The 18,179-nt window shown below is 36.2% G+C and overlaps 1 protein-coding gene across 13 annotated transcripts in view; it reads right to left on the minus strand.

The window, feature by feature from the left end:
- The window catches only part of Stxbp5l (syntaxin binding protein 5-like), a 277,941-nt gene that overhangs the window by 116,321 nt on the left and 143,441 nt on the right, over positions 1 to 18,179 (minus strand). For 10 of the 13 annotated variants that reach the window (XM_006521886.4, XM_006521884.4, XM_017316899.2 and 7 more), the window contains 2 exons: positions 17,944 to 18,098; positions 12,835 to 12,907 (listed from right to left, as the gene is read on the minus strand). In XM_006521886.4, the coding sequence (XP_006521949.1) occupies positions 12,835 to 12,907; positions 17,944 to 18,098 (228 nt within the window). Of the gene's footprint in view, positions 1 to 1,690; positions 1,740 to 12,834; positions 12,908 to 17,708; positions 17,850 to 17,943; positions 18,099 to 18,179 lie in introns of those variants that run through there. The other 3 variants (XM_030249014.1, XM_030249013.1, XM_011245850.2) reach the window with 2 other exon arrangements.

Below are 18,179 nucleotides of genomic sequence, written 5' to 3' on the forward strand. Positions count from 1 at the left end.
CTGTCAAAGTGCCTTTTTTTTTTTAAGATTTATTTATTTCTTTCTTTCTTTATTTATTTATTTATTTATTATATGTAAAGTACACTGTAGCTGTCTTCAGACGCACCAGAAGAGGGCATCGGATCTCATTACTGGTGGTTGTGAGCCACCATGTGGTTGCTGGGATTTGAACTTCTGACCTTCAGAAGAGCAGTCGGGTGTTCTTACCCACTGAGCCATCTCACCAGCCCGTCAAAGTGCCTTTTAAATAATTTTTTGTACCAAAAGACTATGCTTGTCTTCAGTTTTGATTACAGAAGCTTTGCTTTGCACTAAATAGTGATTAATTCAGACACTCTTGGCTAGGCAAGGTGCTAGTAATAAATTGGTAATAATAAGTTGAGTGCTCAGCATCAAACCACTTTCAAGTGGTTTAAAGAACATGGCAGAAAGGTGAGTGGAAATAAAAGAACAGATAAAGAAAGAGGTGTGTGAAACATTTCCTTATAAGCATAACATGACCATGGCACTCACAAACTCACAACATCTGGAGTTGCCTGCATAGGACCTGTAAAAGACGATGCCAGTAACCATTCAGTCATAAAATTGAAGGCACTTATGGGGCACCAACCCACCTAGGACAGCTAATGACAGTCAAAGATTGATGAAGAACTATTTGCCTTTAGTGATGCAGCCACTGAGGAGTTATTTAAGTTCCAACAAGTAGATCCACAGGCCAGTGCATGTAAGTAGCCCTGGTTAAACTCAGTGAACCGTAAACAAAACAAAAACACATGAAAGTAGGGTCTAGACCTGGTGGGAGGAAGAGAAGAGAGATAAGTGGGGGTAAAAGGATAGTAAAGCAGGGTGGAGAATGAGTATAAACAGATTGTAATTTGCAAAAAAAATTTCAAAGACTAAATTATTAAAAAGAAAGAAAGAAAAATTGTTTCTAGTGATAGAGGACAATCTTACAACACATTTACTTTTCTGAAGTTTTTAAAGTTAAAGTATAATTATACTAATTTTCCCTTTCCATTTTCCCTTCAATACCTTCCACGTCCCTTTCCCTGGCTTTCTCTCATATTCTTTTCCATAGATATAGATATAGATGTAGGTGTAGGTGTAGGTGTAGATGTAGATACACACACACACACACACACACACACACACACACACACATACACACACACACACACACACACATACACACACACACATACACAGGAAGACAACCTCCTGAATTCATCTAGTGTTACTTATATGTATATGACTTCAGGGGTGATGACTGGGTAACCAATTAAAGGGCTCATATCTGGGGAAGACTAACTTCCTGTGAGAAGTCCTTAGTTGCCTATAGTTCTTTGACCAAGATATTTATAAATGTCTACTTAGGCATATCTAGAGAAAAAAAAATGAGCATAGCTATACTTCCAAGATCTCTGAGATACATTCAAGAGACCAAAACTAAGAATTCACTGGGCAGAAAGAGATGAGATAAAAGCTAAAGGTTTGAATAATCAATTCAATAAATTTGAAGGAGAAAATATCACAAAGGTAGAGAAAGAAATTATATACAAACACAAGATAAATTTAGAACTTAAAATAGACATGACCAGTGAAAAGTATCTCCAAGACATATTGTAGTTAAGTCAATAATACAAAGCATAGAAACAGTGTAAAAGACTTAAAGGAAAAACTACCAACTCACCTATGGAGGCAAACACATCAGAATACCATCAGATATCTCATCAGCAATCCTAAAATTCAGGAAAGTATATAATGATATATTTCAAGCCCTAAAAGTAAATGACTAAAAACAGGATGGCTATATATAGCAAAACTACCTTTTAAAAATAAAAAACAAAATGAGGACATTTAAAGATAAGCACAAACTATGAAAATTTATTTCTCTCAACAAAACCTCAAGTGTAAATGGCTTTGAATCATAATAATAATTGAAAAGGAGAGCAGCTGACAGGATTAAAAACCAATATTTCTTGAATTAGCTATTGTCTCCAAGAAACACTCCTCATTTGCAAAGACAGCCACAGAAGTAAAGTTAAACAATGGAAATCACTCTATTAAATAAAAAGCTTCAAACCAGAATAGAATGCTGTAACTATTCTATTAGCTGATAAATGAGCTCCCTCACCAACATTCATCAAAGAGATAAAGAAGGTCACTACACATTAACAAAATGAACAGTTCATTAAGTCAAATAGAAATTATATTTGTGTATACACAAACGTTGAGGCTCGCATTTAATAAACCCTAAAGGACAGTAAAGGTAAGATAGGTTCTGATGGAAGAGAATGGGTGAATTCAAAACCCTACTCTCATCTTTTGATAGGTTATCCTAACTAAAAATTAACAAAGAAAGATCAGAGTCAAACTATACCTTAAGTCAAAATATATCATGTTATAGGCCATAAAACAAGCTTTCAAACATATAAGTTATCTGATACAAATAATCAATTCCAAGTATTTTATCAAAGGATAGTGGAATAAAAATGTTAACCAAAAACCAAGTGAAAGAAAAGCAACTATAGAACTACTTAGAGACTAAAGAATGCACTCTTCAACGACCAGGAAATCATTGAAGTTAGGAAGAAAATTACTAAGTTCCTATTATCTAGTGAAAATGATAGCACCACACATCTGAATCTCTGGGTCAAAGTGAAAGTAGTTCTAAGAGAAATTTGTATGGTTATAAGTGTTTACAATAACAAATCAGAATGATATCAAAGAAATAATCTAATGATACACCTCAAGGACTTAAGAAGTATGAGAAAAAGTTAAACTCAAACGAAGTTGTTGGCAAAAAAATAATAATGATCAGAAATTAGTAAAATGGAAACTAAAATAAGAATACATAGAATCAATCAAACAAAACATTGCCTTTTTTAAAGATAAAAGAATTAACAAAGTGTTATCCAAATAAATAAATAAAATAAGTAAAAAGGAAGAAAGAAGAAAGAACAAATGAAAGAAAGAAAGAAAGAAAGAAAGAAAGAAAGAAAGAAAGAAAGAAAGAGAAGATACAAACTAATAGATGGAAAAGGTTCCATTATAGTAGACCTCAGTTCAGACATTAGGGACTACTTTAATAACATAGTTAAAAAGGAAAATCTAGAAGAAATGTATAAATTCTTCGAAATACATATAACCTACCAAAATTAAATCAATAAGATATAAACAATAAGAACCACAATAATACCCTTTCCATAAAGAAGCATAGGAAGGAACTGACACATTTACTACCAAATTCTTCCAAATCCTTCAGGAAGTGCAATCAGCAATACTTCTCAAACTGTTCCATAAAATTAAAAGGAAAGGAACATTACCAAGCTCACTGTACAAAGACTTTATTACCTGGATACCAAAAGTAGACATGGACACAACAAAAAAGTACCCTTCTTTTAAATGATTGGATTCTATACACAAAATACCCTAAAGCCTTCACTAAAAATCTTTTTTTTATTGTATTTTTATTTTTATTTTTTTATTTTTTTTTCATTTTTTATTAGGTATTTAGCTCATTTACATTTCCAATGCTATACCAAAAGTCCCCCATAGCCACCCACCCCCACTCCCTTACCCACCCACTCCCCCTTTTTGGCCCTGGCGTTCCCCTGTACTGGGGCATATAAAGTTTGCGTGTCCAATGGGCCTCTCTTTTATATGAAGCCATTGATATGAAAACCAAATAAAGGCACAAACATGGATCAAACTCCCTAATAAACATAGATAAATTTTCTTTCAATGAAAATACCTACAAACTGAATTCAAATATACATAAAAAGATCATTCATTGTGATCAAGTTAGAATCATTCTACAGATGAAGCGATGCTTCAACATATACATAGCTCAATAAATGTATATATCAATAAATATAATCAAGGCTAAAATTCAAATGTGATTTTTTGAAATTATTTGCAATTATTATTTTATATCAATTATTGCAAAAGGTATAGAAAAGGATTTTGGTGAAATCCAATCCTTTGAGATAAAAGCCCTGAAGAGATTAGGAATAGAAGAAATCAATCTCAACATAAGAGCTATAAATGACAAATATATAGTGAACATCATCCAACTAGGGTGAAAACTATAAAGCATTACCACTGACATCAAAAAATGAGACAAATGTGTCACCCTAAGTCTTCCAATTAAATGCGTCACCCTAAATCTTCCTTACCCTAAGCCAACCAACTCCCCACCATCCTCTCCCAGGTCCTCCTGTCACTAGGTAGGTTCTTTTCAACCCTGCTCTCTTGTCCACCAAACTGACACCTGCCTTTTTGGGGACCTTTAGCAGACCTCTAAATAGGCCACTTTCATTCCTACTCCCTAGGCTTTCCAACTCCTCACCTGCCTTCCCTGAGGTCTCATTTCTCTTCTCTAAGCCAACCCACTTCTGCTCAAGAATTTCCTTGAACTCTACCCTGATGCTGCCACTGGTTAAGTCCCTCTCCTCCCTTCTAGCTAGATTGCCTAAAAACCTGCCTTTCTTTCCCAGGACCCTGCACAGATCATAACATCAGATAGTGTTCTTTCTTTTCTCCTTCCTAGGCTCCCCTAAACTCCAACTTTCTTCACCAGAACCCCAAGCCAATTTCACTATGGTTCTCCAGGCAATAGTAGTTCCCAGATCTTGGTCCCTAGTAAGAGACAAACCCTAGCTCCACCTGGCTCCATACCCTACTGGAGCTCTATGCTCTTGTAGCAAGGCCCAGCAAGAAAACTAGTCTCCTCTGACTCACCTCTTTGGATCCTCTCATACTGCCCAGCCTATTACTACACCTTGGACCCCCAGCTGCTCTGTTGCTCAGTACAAGTCATGTCCCTTAACTCTGCTCTTTCAGAATTATTCCAATCTGCTCACCCTATTGCTCCAACTGAAGATTCCAATATAGTGGGCTAAAACCTCATATCAAAAAACATAACAACAATCTAATTTCAGATACTTAGGTTCCACTGCAAAGTCACAAGCAATATAAAAGCCAAGACAATAAGTCTCCTCCAAAGACCATCAATCCTGTAGTAATTGTTTTCAATAAGAACAATTTACACAAAACTGAAAACAATGAATTAAAGAACAATTTTTTTCCTCTAAAATGTTTTATTATAAATATTTTTCTTTTTCCAATTTTTATGAGGTATTTTCTTCATTTACATTTCAAATGCTATCCCAAAAGTCCCCTATACTCTCCCCACCCCACCCCCCTACCTACCCACTCCCACTTCTTGGCCCTGGCGTTCCCCTGTACTAGGGCATATAAAGTTTGCAAGACCAAGGGGCCTCTCTTTCCAATGATGGCCGACTAGGCCATCTTCTGCTACAAATGCAGCTAAAGATATGAGCTCTGGGGGTACTGGTTAGTTCATATTGTTGTACCACCAATAGGGTTGCAGACCCCTTCAGCTCCTTGGGTACTTTCTCTAGCTCCTCCATTGGGGACCCTGTGTTCCATCCAATAGCTAACTGTGAGCATCCACTTCTGTGTTTGCCAGGCACTGGCATAGCCTCACACGAGACAGCTCTATCAGGGTCCTTTCAGCAGAACCTTGCTGGCATATGCAATAGTGTCTGAGTTTGGTGGCTGATTATGGGATGGATCCCTGGGTGCGGCAGTCTCTGGATGGTCCATCCTTTCATTGAAGAACAATTTTAATTGCTCAAGAATTTTAAGGAATTATAAGATGACATTGATAAACAAGAATGAATTTAAAGAGGGCAGAAATAAACTTCTCATTAAAGATCAAGAAAACACAAATAAGAAAAGAAATAATGACTATTCAGGATATTAAAATTGAATTTAATAAAAAGATACTAGGTCCCTTCTCCTCCCTCCTAGCTAGATCTCCATTTCAATATTTAATAAATAAATACAGAAGAAAACAAAAATTGAAATTAAATTGGAAATGAAGTTTTCAGGACATCTAATAAGACTTACTGAAAAGTTTCACCAAAACTTATGAACAGAGTATGAAGGAACTCCCATGAACAGAATATGAATAAACTCACAGACTGTGAGAGTTATATGAAGAGGAGATCAATAATTCAAAAATATTTACAAGAAAGGAGATTGAAACAGTAATGAAAAAAAAAATCTCCCAACTAAAAATGTCCCTAGACCAGAAAGAGTCCCAATATAATTTTATCAGATTGTCAAAGCAAAACTACAACAACGATGCTACTCATTATTCCACATAATATAAATGTAAGGAAGAGTTTTAAACTACAAAGCCAGCACTACCCTAATACCAAAGCCATATAAAGACACAACGAAAAAGAATGTAAATGCAAAAGTTCTAAAAAAAAAAATACTGGCAAACTGAGTACAGGTACACATGAAAAAGATCATTCACCATCATCAAGTTGACTTTACCTAGGAGATAAGGAGATGATTTAACATGTGCAAATCAGTAGATATATAGAAATTAACTTAAAACCCAAACTCCACAGTCATCAGTAGATTCAGAAGAGACTTTTGAATAATTTCAAAGTCCCTACACAAGAGAATTTACAGAGAGAATAAGGTTGGCAGGAAAATACCTTTACATGTTAAAACTACATATGACAAATACATAGAAAACATCACCTTAAATGGAGAAAAAGTAGTATCCTTAAAATCAGGAAGAAGACTAGGTTGTCCACTGTCTCCACTACTGTTCAATAAAGTGCTCAAAGTCTTGTCTAGAACATAATGACAAGAGAAGAGATACAAATAGGAAGAGAATTCAAAGTATTCTTGTTTTTATATAATAGGATACTACACATAAGAGACCCTAAAGAGTTCACCAGAAAACTAGAACTAATTTTTACTTTTCCAAAAAAAGTGTCAGGATACAAAAATAAACAAATGCCAATAGTCTTTTACATACCAATGTGAAACACACCAAAGAAGAAATTACACAAATAATTCTGTTCACAATAGCCTTCAAAATCTCTCAAAATAAACATATCAGAATAAAATCTCTCAGAAGGTAAAGTGGGGCTAGAGAGAAGGCTTGATGGTTAAGGGCACTGACTATTCTTCTAGAAGTCCTGAGTTCAATTCTCAGCAACCACATGGTGGCTCACTCCCATCTGTAATGGGCTCCAATGCCCTCTTCTAGTATGTCTAAAGATGGAGGTAGTGTACTCATATACATAAAATAATAGTGTGTGTGAGGAAGAACAGGAGTGAAGCCCTGAGAACCAGCAGAAATAATGGAAACAGGTAATCCCTGGAAGGTAGGAGGTGGGGGACCCACAGAAGGTACAAGTCCTGGGAGATGAGAGACTCTGAGGACTCAAAGGGACCTTAGATGAAATGCCCTACAGTGGGGAAAGGGAACTTGTAGAGTCCACCTCCAGTAGAAAGTCAGGGCATCAAGTGGAGTAATGGGGTTGCCATCCCACAGTCAAAAACTCTGACCCAGAATTGTTCCTGTCTGAAAGAACTGCAGGATCAAAAATGGAGAAGAGCCTGAGGAAAAGGAGGTCCAGTGACAGGCCCAAATTGGGATTCTGCACAGGGTGGGAGGCCTTAAGGCCTAACACTAGTACTGATGCTATGCTGTTATTACAAATGGGCCTATCGTGACTGTCCTCTGAAAGGCCCAACAAGCAGCTGAGAGAGTCAGATGCAGATATTTACACTCAACCAATGGATAGAAGCTGGTGACCCCTGTTGTTGAATTAGGGAAAAGCTGGAAGAGGCTGAGGAGGAAGACCAGCAGTCTCAACTAACCCTGACCCCCAGGTTCTCTCAGATATTGAGCCACCAACCAGGCAGCATACACCAGCTGATATGAGGCCCCCAATATATATACAGAAGAGGACTTCTGGGTCTGGACTCAGTCAGAGAAGATGCACCCAACCCTTGAGAGACTTATGATCCCAGGGTGTGGGGAGATCGGGTGGGAAGGGGGGTGGGGACATACTCTTGGAGATATGGAAGGGGGAGGAGGTGTGCGATAAAGAACAGTTGGAGGGTAGAATGGGAGGGGGATAAAGTCTGGACTGTAAAAAAAATTAAAGAAAAAATAAAATTAATAAAAATAAAAAAATAAACCAGATAAACCAGAGAGAGAGAGAGAGAGAGAGAGAGAGAGAGAGAGAGAGAGAGAGAAGTGAAGGGCTTCTACAATAGAAACTGTAGAACTTGAGAACTTAGGAAGACATTAAATATGCAAAGCTTTCCCATACTCATGAGTTGTTACAAGGTTGTGAAAATAATAATCCTACCAAAAGTAATCTACAGATTTATTCAATATCAATCAAAATCTCCATGCCATTATTCACAGAAATTTTAAAAATCTTAAAATTTATATGGAAACATAAAATATTCTTTTGGATGGCCAAAAGAACAGTGATTGAGCAAAACCAATAGCGACATTATTATACCTGATTTCAAGTTATACAACAAAATTATAGTAGTAAGGAGTGTTGTAGTGGCACACACACATACACACAAACTCAGATACATTGATCAGCAAAACACCATGAAAGTTTCAAAACTTCCAACCCCAAATTTATCGTATCTACAAGAAAAGTAGTGACCGGAGATGGATCAGAGACTGAGGGAATGGCTAGCCAATAACTGGCCCAACTACAGACCCAACTCATGGGCAAGCACCAATCCCTGACACTATTTACGATACTTTGGTATGCTTACATGAGTCTAGCATGGCTGTGCTCTGAGATGCTCCATTCAGCAGCTAATTCAGAGGGATGCAGAGACCCATAGTCAAACAGTGGATCAAGTGTGGGGACTCTTATGGAAGAGTTGGGGGAATTACTGCAGGCCCCAAAGGGAATAGGAACTTCACAAGAAGACCAACAGAGTCAACTAACCTGGACCCTTGGAACTCTCAGAGACGGAACCACCAACCAAAGAGCATACATGGGTTGGACCTAGGCCCCTTCCACACATGTGTTGCTGATGTGCCAATGTATTGTCTTCATGTGGATTCTGAACAACTGAAGCAGAGACAATCTCAAAAGCTGTTGTGTGTCTATGGGATATGTTCTATCTGGGATGCCTTGTCTGGCCTCAGTGGGAGAGGATACCCCTATCCCCCCAGAGATTTGATATACCAGGGTAGAGGGATTCCCAGGGCATGCTTCCACCCTTTCAGAGGAGAAGGGGAGGGGAGAAGATTGGGAGAGGGGGTGATTGGGAGGAGGGTTAGTGAGCTGGATGTAAAGTAAAATTTACACACACACACAAACACGAAGTCCATACAACTATAGACATCTGATTTTCAACAATAACGCATCCTGGAGGGAAAAAAACATTTTCAACAAATTGTGTTGTGAAAACTGGATGTCTACATATATAAGAATGAAACTAGACCCTCAGTCCTAAAACAAAACAAAAACTCAAAGACCTTAATGTATATTACACATGAATATTTGTAACTGCTAGAAAAGAAGGGAAGGATATCCACAATAATGACTAGATAATGTAAATGTGGCACACTGGGATGTTATTAAGCTGGAAACAAAAATGATGTGAGAAAATTTACAGATAAATAGGTGGCTCTAAACATTTTATCCTGAGTAAGGTTACCCAGGAACAGAAAAACGAACAGCAACTATCCATCATATGTACACCACACATTCTCCAGTATATGTAAACCCTAAGTCAAATCTCTAATTTTTTATGTTCAATTTAGAGTACTGGTAGAAGCCAGTAACCTAGAAAGGAGCCAAGTAGGGTGGAAAATGGTCACAGGAATTGGAAATAATCAAGCTGGAAGTGAGTCAAAGACTCCTCTTGACAGATAACTTCTGTAGTCCTAGAAATCCTGAAGTCATAGAAACTTCTATGCAGACTACTTGGTAGAAATGCTATGAATGATTTTACCCAGCTGTGAGTTTTACAATCTAAAATACCAACCTGGAGGGCAAGAGGATCCTGCCTGTGCAATCGTGACCCTACCATCTTGGGGGTACACAACTTCTGATTGGTTTTGAGACCCACCTCACAGGAAAAAATCCGTGTCTATTTCTATAAATCTGATCATACAACCATTTCTATGGATATCATATTCTCAAGGAGGGAACACTTCAGGAGTCATAATGGGACAAGCTAATAACTAGCAGATGATCATCCCGAAATGGCCTGCGTCGGATTATTATATAATCTGCAACAGGTGCACCCTTATTAAGCAAGGCTGTAAAGTTTTCATTTTAGGAAAACTTCCTGCTATTAATATGCTTTTCCTATTATTATTAAACATATATAATAATCATTAAGTAATAGCACACCCCTTTGGAGCAGATCTCTGCAGACTCACAAAGATGTACTGTCTTGTAGTGATGCTATATAGACAAATAGATGACTTAAACTCTTAAAGATGATTCTATAAGAATTTCTAAAATTATATCAATGATTATTAAACTCTTTTATAGCGGGACTGCTCTTATAGTGAGTCATTTTCTTATAGTCAAAACTGCGATGAAAACTGTCAGTTTTCCAAGTGTCACCAATTAATTGCTCTTAGATAGTAACTCAGAGCACATTCCAAGAGGTTATAAAACAATTAACCAACGATCATAAAAAGAGAACTACCAATTTGTTATAGGTGCTAGCACAGAAGGTAAAATATTGACTGGGTTTATCTATACAAAACTTCACTAATAACTTAGTTATGGTTTTAAACCTTCAGTGAGCCTGTGGAGCTGAGAAAGGTTATGGGTGTTTAGCCAGGTAATTACTCCTAATGGATATGCATGTAAACAGTCTCTGCTGTAAACTTCTATTTCAGTTTATGATTTGATTTTTTTGTGTGTGTAAACTTGTGATGAACTTTGTAACATGTGATTATTCATTCTGAAAGATGTATAAGTACGAAAGACAAAGAAGAGAAGAACTTTTTGCCTTTCCCTACTTAGAGTAGAATTTTTTTCCTCCCCCACCCCCCCAGGACTATTTTTCCCTTAGAAGAATTTTTCCCTTACTAGAATTCTTTCCTTTTCCCTACTTCAGATCTTTCTGATTTACCCTTTAGATAGCTTTCATAGGAAACTTTTTACAACTTAGTAATAAACTCTATATCCACTTCTCTAAGTGCCCCATTTTCTTCCTGGGACTTCTGACTAGCAGGTGAAAGTTAGAGCCTAGCAGTTCCTGTTGAGATAGTATAAAGGCTATTTACTTAATTCTTTGTGGTTTGAGGAAGAGGTGCTAAGTGTCAGAAACTGTAGTTTATGGCCTCAGAGGATCTCAGAAGGCAGGTCAGCTACAGTAGCACAGTAACTTAGATAAGTAAACTTCATTATACAGCATCCCTAAATATCTCATAAGACAAAGTCTTACCCCCAATCTCGTAAGACCAAGTTTTACCATCCGCTGAAACTCTTCTCCCTCCGCTGCTTCAAGAAGCACTCCACCATGGGGCTGCTCCCCACCACCTCCCCACAGAAAAGAATACTGATGTTTAGCAACTGACATAGATCCAACTACTTTTTAAAATATTTGTTTATACCCATAGTGGTACACTACTCTCAGTCTTAATCTCTCCAGTAGACTGTAAATTAAAACAGAGGTGTAAGCTACCTCCACAGGGTACTAAGAACATATGATGGCTGAGTGTTAAGCCTTAAATAAGACATTTATACCATCCTGTCTTTAGTTCACAGAACACTGAATATAGAATTGAAATGGAAAAGGATGTAAGAGCTGATATGGGGAGAAGGCTATAAAGTGACATCTCCTGGTAAGACACAGCTATTTCAATCACAAACTCAAAGCAACCAAAGCTAACTTCACTAAGTATGCATGAAATGGAACTGTTAACAGTCTAGTATGTCTAGATGAGGATCTCAGAAGGTTCTGTTCTTTACTAGTGGACTGATAGATTTAGGGGAAAGGACTTTTTGTGTCCATTGATAATTCTACCAGGTTCCAATGTATAGTTCTAATTCAATGGGTAACAGAGATGAATAAATAAAATGCATTACCTATAAAAATTAGATTTTTATTATCTTAAATAAAAATGAAATCATGAGATTTGCAAGAAAATGAAATGACCTGGTAATCATTATATTAAGCAAAGTTAGTCAAACTTAGAGAAATACTACATATTTTCCCTTATAGAGTCTAGAGTTAAGTATAGATATGTACATGTGATGACACTAGAAAGGGATCATGGGAGGGGAGGAAGGCATCATAAGGAGAGAGAAGCAAGTAAGAGAATACAAATGACCTGAAGACAGAAAAGTTGCTGCTGTTACCGAGGTGTATTCTACTTCTTTACACTGCATGTAAAAGTAGACTTGAAGTCGATGGGCATTGTGTCTCAGGGATGAGACAATTTCCCTTCACTTTTTATTATATATTTCCCTCGTTTCAAAAATAGGAGTAAAATGTAGATTCCATTTCTGTCCCTAAAAATCCCAGGCTTCAGAACTGTCTGGTTTGACAGCCTCACAATAGTCTCAGTGTGTGTGATTTTCCTTTATCAGTTTCCTCTCAGTCAATCGACTAACAGATGGTCAACTCTTACACTGCACATGCTTTTCTAACATCTGCTTTTGCTTAAGGCAAAGGCAAAAAAAAAATGTGATTCCTTGTGTTTTGGGTGTCCAAATGCTGTGTCCAAACATCCACGCTGTTTGTGTTTAAGCGTGTGATGTGTTTAAGACAACTGACGATTTTCTTGTTACCCAAACTCTCCTGGCTCGTTTTTTCATCATTTAACCAAATTGTATTTTTATAACTTTAGCAAGACAATTTTCATGTAAGGAAAGCTCACCATCTAGAGGAGACCACTGCCAATTATCTAAAATGTACTCCTGCATTTCTATTGTGCTGAACAGAATTCAAGCGTGTCTGGTGCAATTATGAACAACTTACTTGGTTTGTGTCAGGTCAACTACGATGAGATCTTTCTCTAGAAGTACAGCAACAGCATAGGGTTCTTGAAATTCTACAACACAAAGAAAAACACCAAAAAGTTTCCATAATGCATATTTTACTTAAACCATCAACACTGCATTTCTTTTATCTCATACAGAGATCTTATTTAAATGATGAAAAAAAAAAACAAATTATAAGCCAGAGCGACAAAGAGTACTTTAATAAAACACATTGTTGTATTTGATAAATATAATGAATGTTAAGATCTCTAGTGGAACTAGGAAAAATGACCCTATGTTTAGGACATAGTAAAATATATTTTCTAAAATTATGGAGTGATAGCCATCCTAGGCTATCAAAAGAAAGTGAGGGTGTCAGCTAAACCTTATGATAAGTATTATATTCATAACCTTAGTATTTTAGATCATATTCATGCCTACTAGGAGATGAACCGAGACTGCACTAACTCTTCTTCTCTGGAAAATGATACACATTCACCTCACTATGATAGTAACCATTTATAGTTAGATGTATTCTTCAAGTCATTATGGTTTAGCATACTCTTATAGATTATTTCTTGTGTGCAAGAGTACAAGCCTACAAAAAGCAAGCAGTGTGAGGCAAGCTAGTATTTTCAAGTTTCTGAAATCCAAGCTGCTTTCTATCATTCCTTTCTCTCTTACTCTTCCTACATTATATCCCAGAAACTGTCTCAAAATCCAAAGCCTATATGGAGAATAAGACTAACAGTAACTCTTTCTCACAGAACTTTTGTTCTAGGGAAGTATACAAACTGCAAACAAGTGAAGAAATAAGAATTCAGGAGCTATGAGAAAATGAGGGTAATAGTGTAAAATATAATTTGCTTTTAGACAGGGAGTAGTGACTTAGTTAAAAGTCAAAGAAAGCATTGTTTTCCATTTACAATAACGGACTTATGGGGAAACCCACAGTGAAAAAGCTGTTCTCTGATTAAAGAAATTATGTACCTGAAAACTTTATGTACATGATCTCTGAATTTCTGTAGCTGCAAGTGTTATTTTTTCCATAGTGTTGAGAAAGCACACCCCAAGAGTCAGAGGAATGTCAACCAGGAGTTTCTCAGTAATTTCAACCTAGGACTTTAAACTCTAACTTCCAGCTCATTTTTATTATACCAGCCATTCCTACTGGCTAGTTTGAAAAGAACTAATTTGAAACTCAATATTCAACCAGCAGTTATTTTCTACAGAGGATTCAAGTCTTGGGTAGGGATTTTAAATACTGGGTTAGAAGACAGCCTTCAGAGTAACTTCCGGACTGGAGAAGCTACTGTGCCTCCTTAAGTTTATGTTTACAGGAGAGAAAAACACAAAGCAAACGCAATTAAATGAGAACATGGGTTAGAATTCACAGGTGTTCAGGTAGTTATCTATATGACAATATGTAGTCTGCTACAGGTCAATGCCCAAACTGTTCTCATACTGAGACTTTCCCATTCTGTCTCTAGAGTTGTTTTAAGTCTCTCAGCATTGCTTTAACATAATTTGAGTTTTAGTCTAAAGAACACTACAGTTCCATATGACTCCTTATTTTCTTTCTTCCAGCTGTCCTTAGGAAAATCATAGGCTAGGTTTATATAAAGCATTAGAAGATAAAATAGCCAAGGCACTATCATGTATGAACTAAAGTCATAGATAAATTAAATTTTTACATGGTTGCATCTTATCAAAAGTTATTGTTGTTCCCATACAAATAAAAACCAGCAGCAGAAGTTTCACTTTCACAGATGTCCTTTGTATATTGTGACAGCTGCTAAAGAATTGTTTAAGAATCTATGTTGAACTCTATTCTTTGCCTAATATTTACTAAAAGTTTTGTCTTGGGTGTTACATTCCTTGACTTGAAGTTCCTTTTCCACTGAAATGGCACAATTATAACTACCTTATACTGTTACAAAAGTGATATGAAAAGCACACATGATAATATTAATAGCTAATAGATAGCAACTATATTACCTTTGTAGGTTGGTATGTCTCATCTTTTAACCCTTGCTCCTACCACTAAAGGGTGCAAAGTTCTGTCATAATTACTATTCTGAAGAGAACTACATCATTTGAGAGGCTTAGAGATAACTGGCCAACAAAATATAGATGTGAACTGGCAAGCTTGGATTATAGTTATTACCCTATGTAATAATCCAATTAATAATGTTAAAGCATTTGAGTTTTATGAGAATTAGTTAAATCATCAGATGCCATAAAAGTATCAGCAGTATTAAAATTAATAATAACTTGGTTTATCTTAAGAATGACATTTATCACTATATAGCTGTAAGAAGAATAAATCCCTATTGCCCAATATGCATTCATAACTAAAATATATTAACAAGACAGTATATAGAGTCTCCTGTAATTTGTAGGAAAAACAAGATAATGTACATGTAAGTATAACTAATTAGGTAAATAGCATTGGATGATTCTGGAAATGCTGTGAGAAACTTAATTATGTAGTGCTATATATTGTAGGCTTTCTTTTTCTAGTGCTTTGATATATCCAGTGTTTGAATAATTAAAATACATTTGAGTAGTTAATATATTCACAGTATCATGAGTATCATAAAACCACTTCTCCTTAAATATGACAAATGAAAAATTCAATCATCTTTATCAGTTTTCTGAAAAACAGACTTATTAATCCATTTGTGGGAGGATGTGCATGACTTAGCAGATTTATTCTTTATTAAAAAATTATAAGTCATCCTCTCATTGCTGCTGATATTCAGAGGACTACAAACACAAGGCATATAATGTCTGATCTGTGAACAATAGACTCTGAACTTCTATTTCAGATATATCTCAATGTTGTTGATTGGAGGAATTTTCCTAACTTTAGCTTTTAGTTTTGTATTTTTACTTTTCTTTATGTTTCTTCTACATTCCATTCCTAGATGTCTCTAACCTTTGTTATACATATTCACAACTCCAAAGAACATTTAAATTGTGATAAATCATGAATAAATATTGTAAAATATTTTTTCTATTTTTTTGCTCTCTGGTAACTCTACTCAATCTCACTATTCTATCCTTAAAAAAATAAAAGCAACAACAAAACCTGTGAGACTAGGCATCTTCCCTCTACTAAAACTTGATAGGCTATGTTTGGTTGATGTCCATGGGAGGCCTCCCTTTTCTGAAGGGAAATAGAGGAGGAGTGGATCAGGGGTGGGGGCTAGGGTAGAGGGAAAGGACAGGAGAGAAAGAGGGAGGAGAAACAGTGGGAATGGAATATATGAGAGAAAAATAAATTAAAAATGATAAAAACAAAACAAAAACAAACAACCTGTGACTGTGTATTGAACCTGAAGTACTTTGTGTTTAAATTGTTTTGCTTTTGATTATTTTGAAACAGGCTCTCTCGCACACTGTAGCACAAGCTGTACCAAAGCTCACTATGTAGCTCAGGCTGGCCTTGAACTCATAGCAATCCTCTTGCTTCAGTCTCCACAGTTGTGAGATTACATGAGTAAAACAGTATACCTAGTTACCTTAAGTAAATACTATTTACAAATGTCTTTGCTGCAGTTTGGATTTTGAGAATCTCTCTTGAAACCTACCTATTCATTGGACAAATCCTACTAAAACTATTGCTTTCTTTCATGTTGGTATTTCCTCAGAGTTCTTCTGTATCTCCCCAAACATCTTCTAAAAGCTTAGAAGTTTTCTTCTAAATTGATCTGATCAAACCCACTGTTTGTAAAACCTTTAATATTCTCACTGAGCTATGCTTAAGTCCTGTTTCTCAATGAGAAATTTCACGAACATTTCAGTCATTTAACCAGCTATAAAATAGTAGGTTCTTTATCCTATAAATCATGTAACTCAGCACTATAATCATGCATTGCTTTGACTCAACAATCCACATGTCATTGATCTGATCAGACTTTAGGTAATTTATGTAAAAGACTATGCTCATACTTCTCTAAGCTTTACAAGTCCTTGTAGTATGAGGTCACAGCAACATTAATAAATGTATGCTAATTATTTAAAAATGCAGATTGTCTCCGGTAACTGTGGAAATAAATTTCTACAATGATTGTTATTTATTACATATTTAAATATGAAGCTAAATAATTTAAAGAAAAACTATTTTAGCAATTAAACACAACATACATATTTTTGTAGTTAACAAAATATGTTCATTTGCCTTTAAACTAATCATATTGGGGTAATACTATTCCCTTTCTATTCATGATAAATAAAACATGTAAGTATCTTACTTAATAGCTAATAAATGGCAAGGTAAATCATAAATCCAAATATTTTGCCCCAAGTCCAGTAGTCTGGGCCCTATAGTTACAAGTCCCCTTTTGAAAATGTAGTAATATGTATTAATACTGTTTTCATTATAAATGCATAGTTATGGTTTATATTTTAACCATTTTAATTTTTAGAATCTTCTTAAAATACTTTATCACAATTAGATTTTATTTTTATGTGAGTTTAGAGTAGCTTTTATGTTTACAAGAGGTTTGTATCTTTATTGAAGATGATAAGCACACACATGCATCTTTCTTCCTGATGGTCTTATGACTGTTGCGCGAATTAAAATAAATCACTGACCATGCATCAGCAATCCTAGCGTAATCAGATGTGCTGCAGCTGCATCTGAAGCGAAGCCAGATGTGAAAGAGAGGCAGCACCACCAGAGTTACAGATCACTGATATCAGGTAAGTGCTTTAACTTTGATTGGCATTGGGATGGGATGGGTGGAGCTGGTCTAGGAGAGACTATTAGGAGACCTCAGTTTCCCCAAGTGACTTCACCCTGGACCCCTATCGGACCCTCCCAGCTCAGCTTCCACCATCCTTATCAAAGTTTAAAGCACTTACCTGGTATTAGAACCTGAAACGCCAGCACTGCTGCACTACATCTGTCTTACTTCCAGTCTGCCAAGTAGGAGCAAGTGCAGAGCCTGCGCCAGCAACTGTAGCTCACAGGGGTGGTACCACAGTGGATGTCTGCTGCCAAAACTGAAAATATTTAACCTTAATTTCATTAGGAACTTGCCATTTCAAAAAAATGATTTTTTTTTCTAACATTAAACGTTTCATTCTATCCACTTACCATTTGGATAGGGCGTTTCACATAACGTTAGAAACTCAACAATAGGATGATCCATCTCAAGCACTGTAATTGCTTTCCCATGCATGATGGTTAAACTTGGTCTTCTGCAAGCTTTGTCATATGACAGCCCGCCAGAGAATATTATAAATGGTTCACTACACAGGGAAAGAAAAGGGATAATGAGACTACATTCTTTAAAACAACACAAAGTCAAAACATAAGTCATTAAATGACAG

Source organism: Mus musculus, chromosome 16 (assembly GCF_000001635.26).
Source record: "Mus musculus strain C57BL/6J chromosome 16, GRCm38.p6 C57BL/6J".
Taxonomy (NCBI): Eukaryota; Metazoa; Chordata; class Mammalia; order Rodentia; family Muridae; genus Mus; species Mus musculus.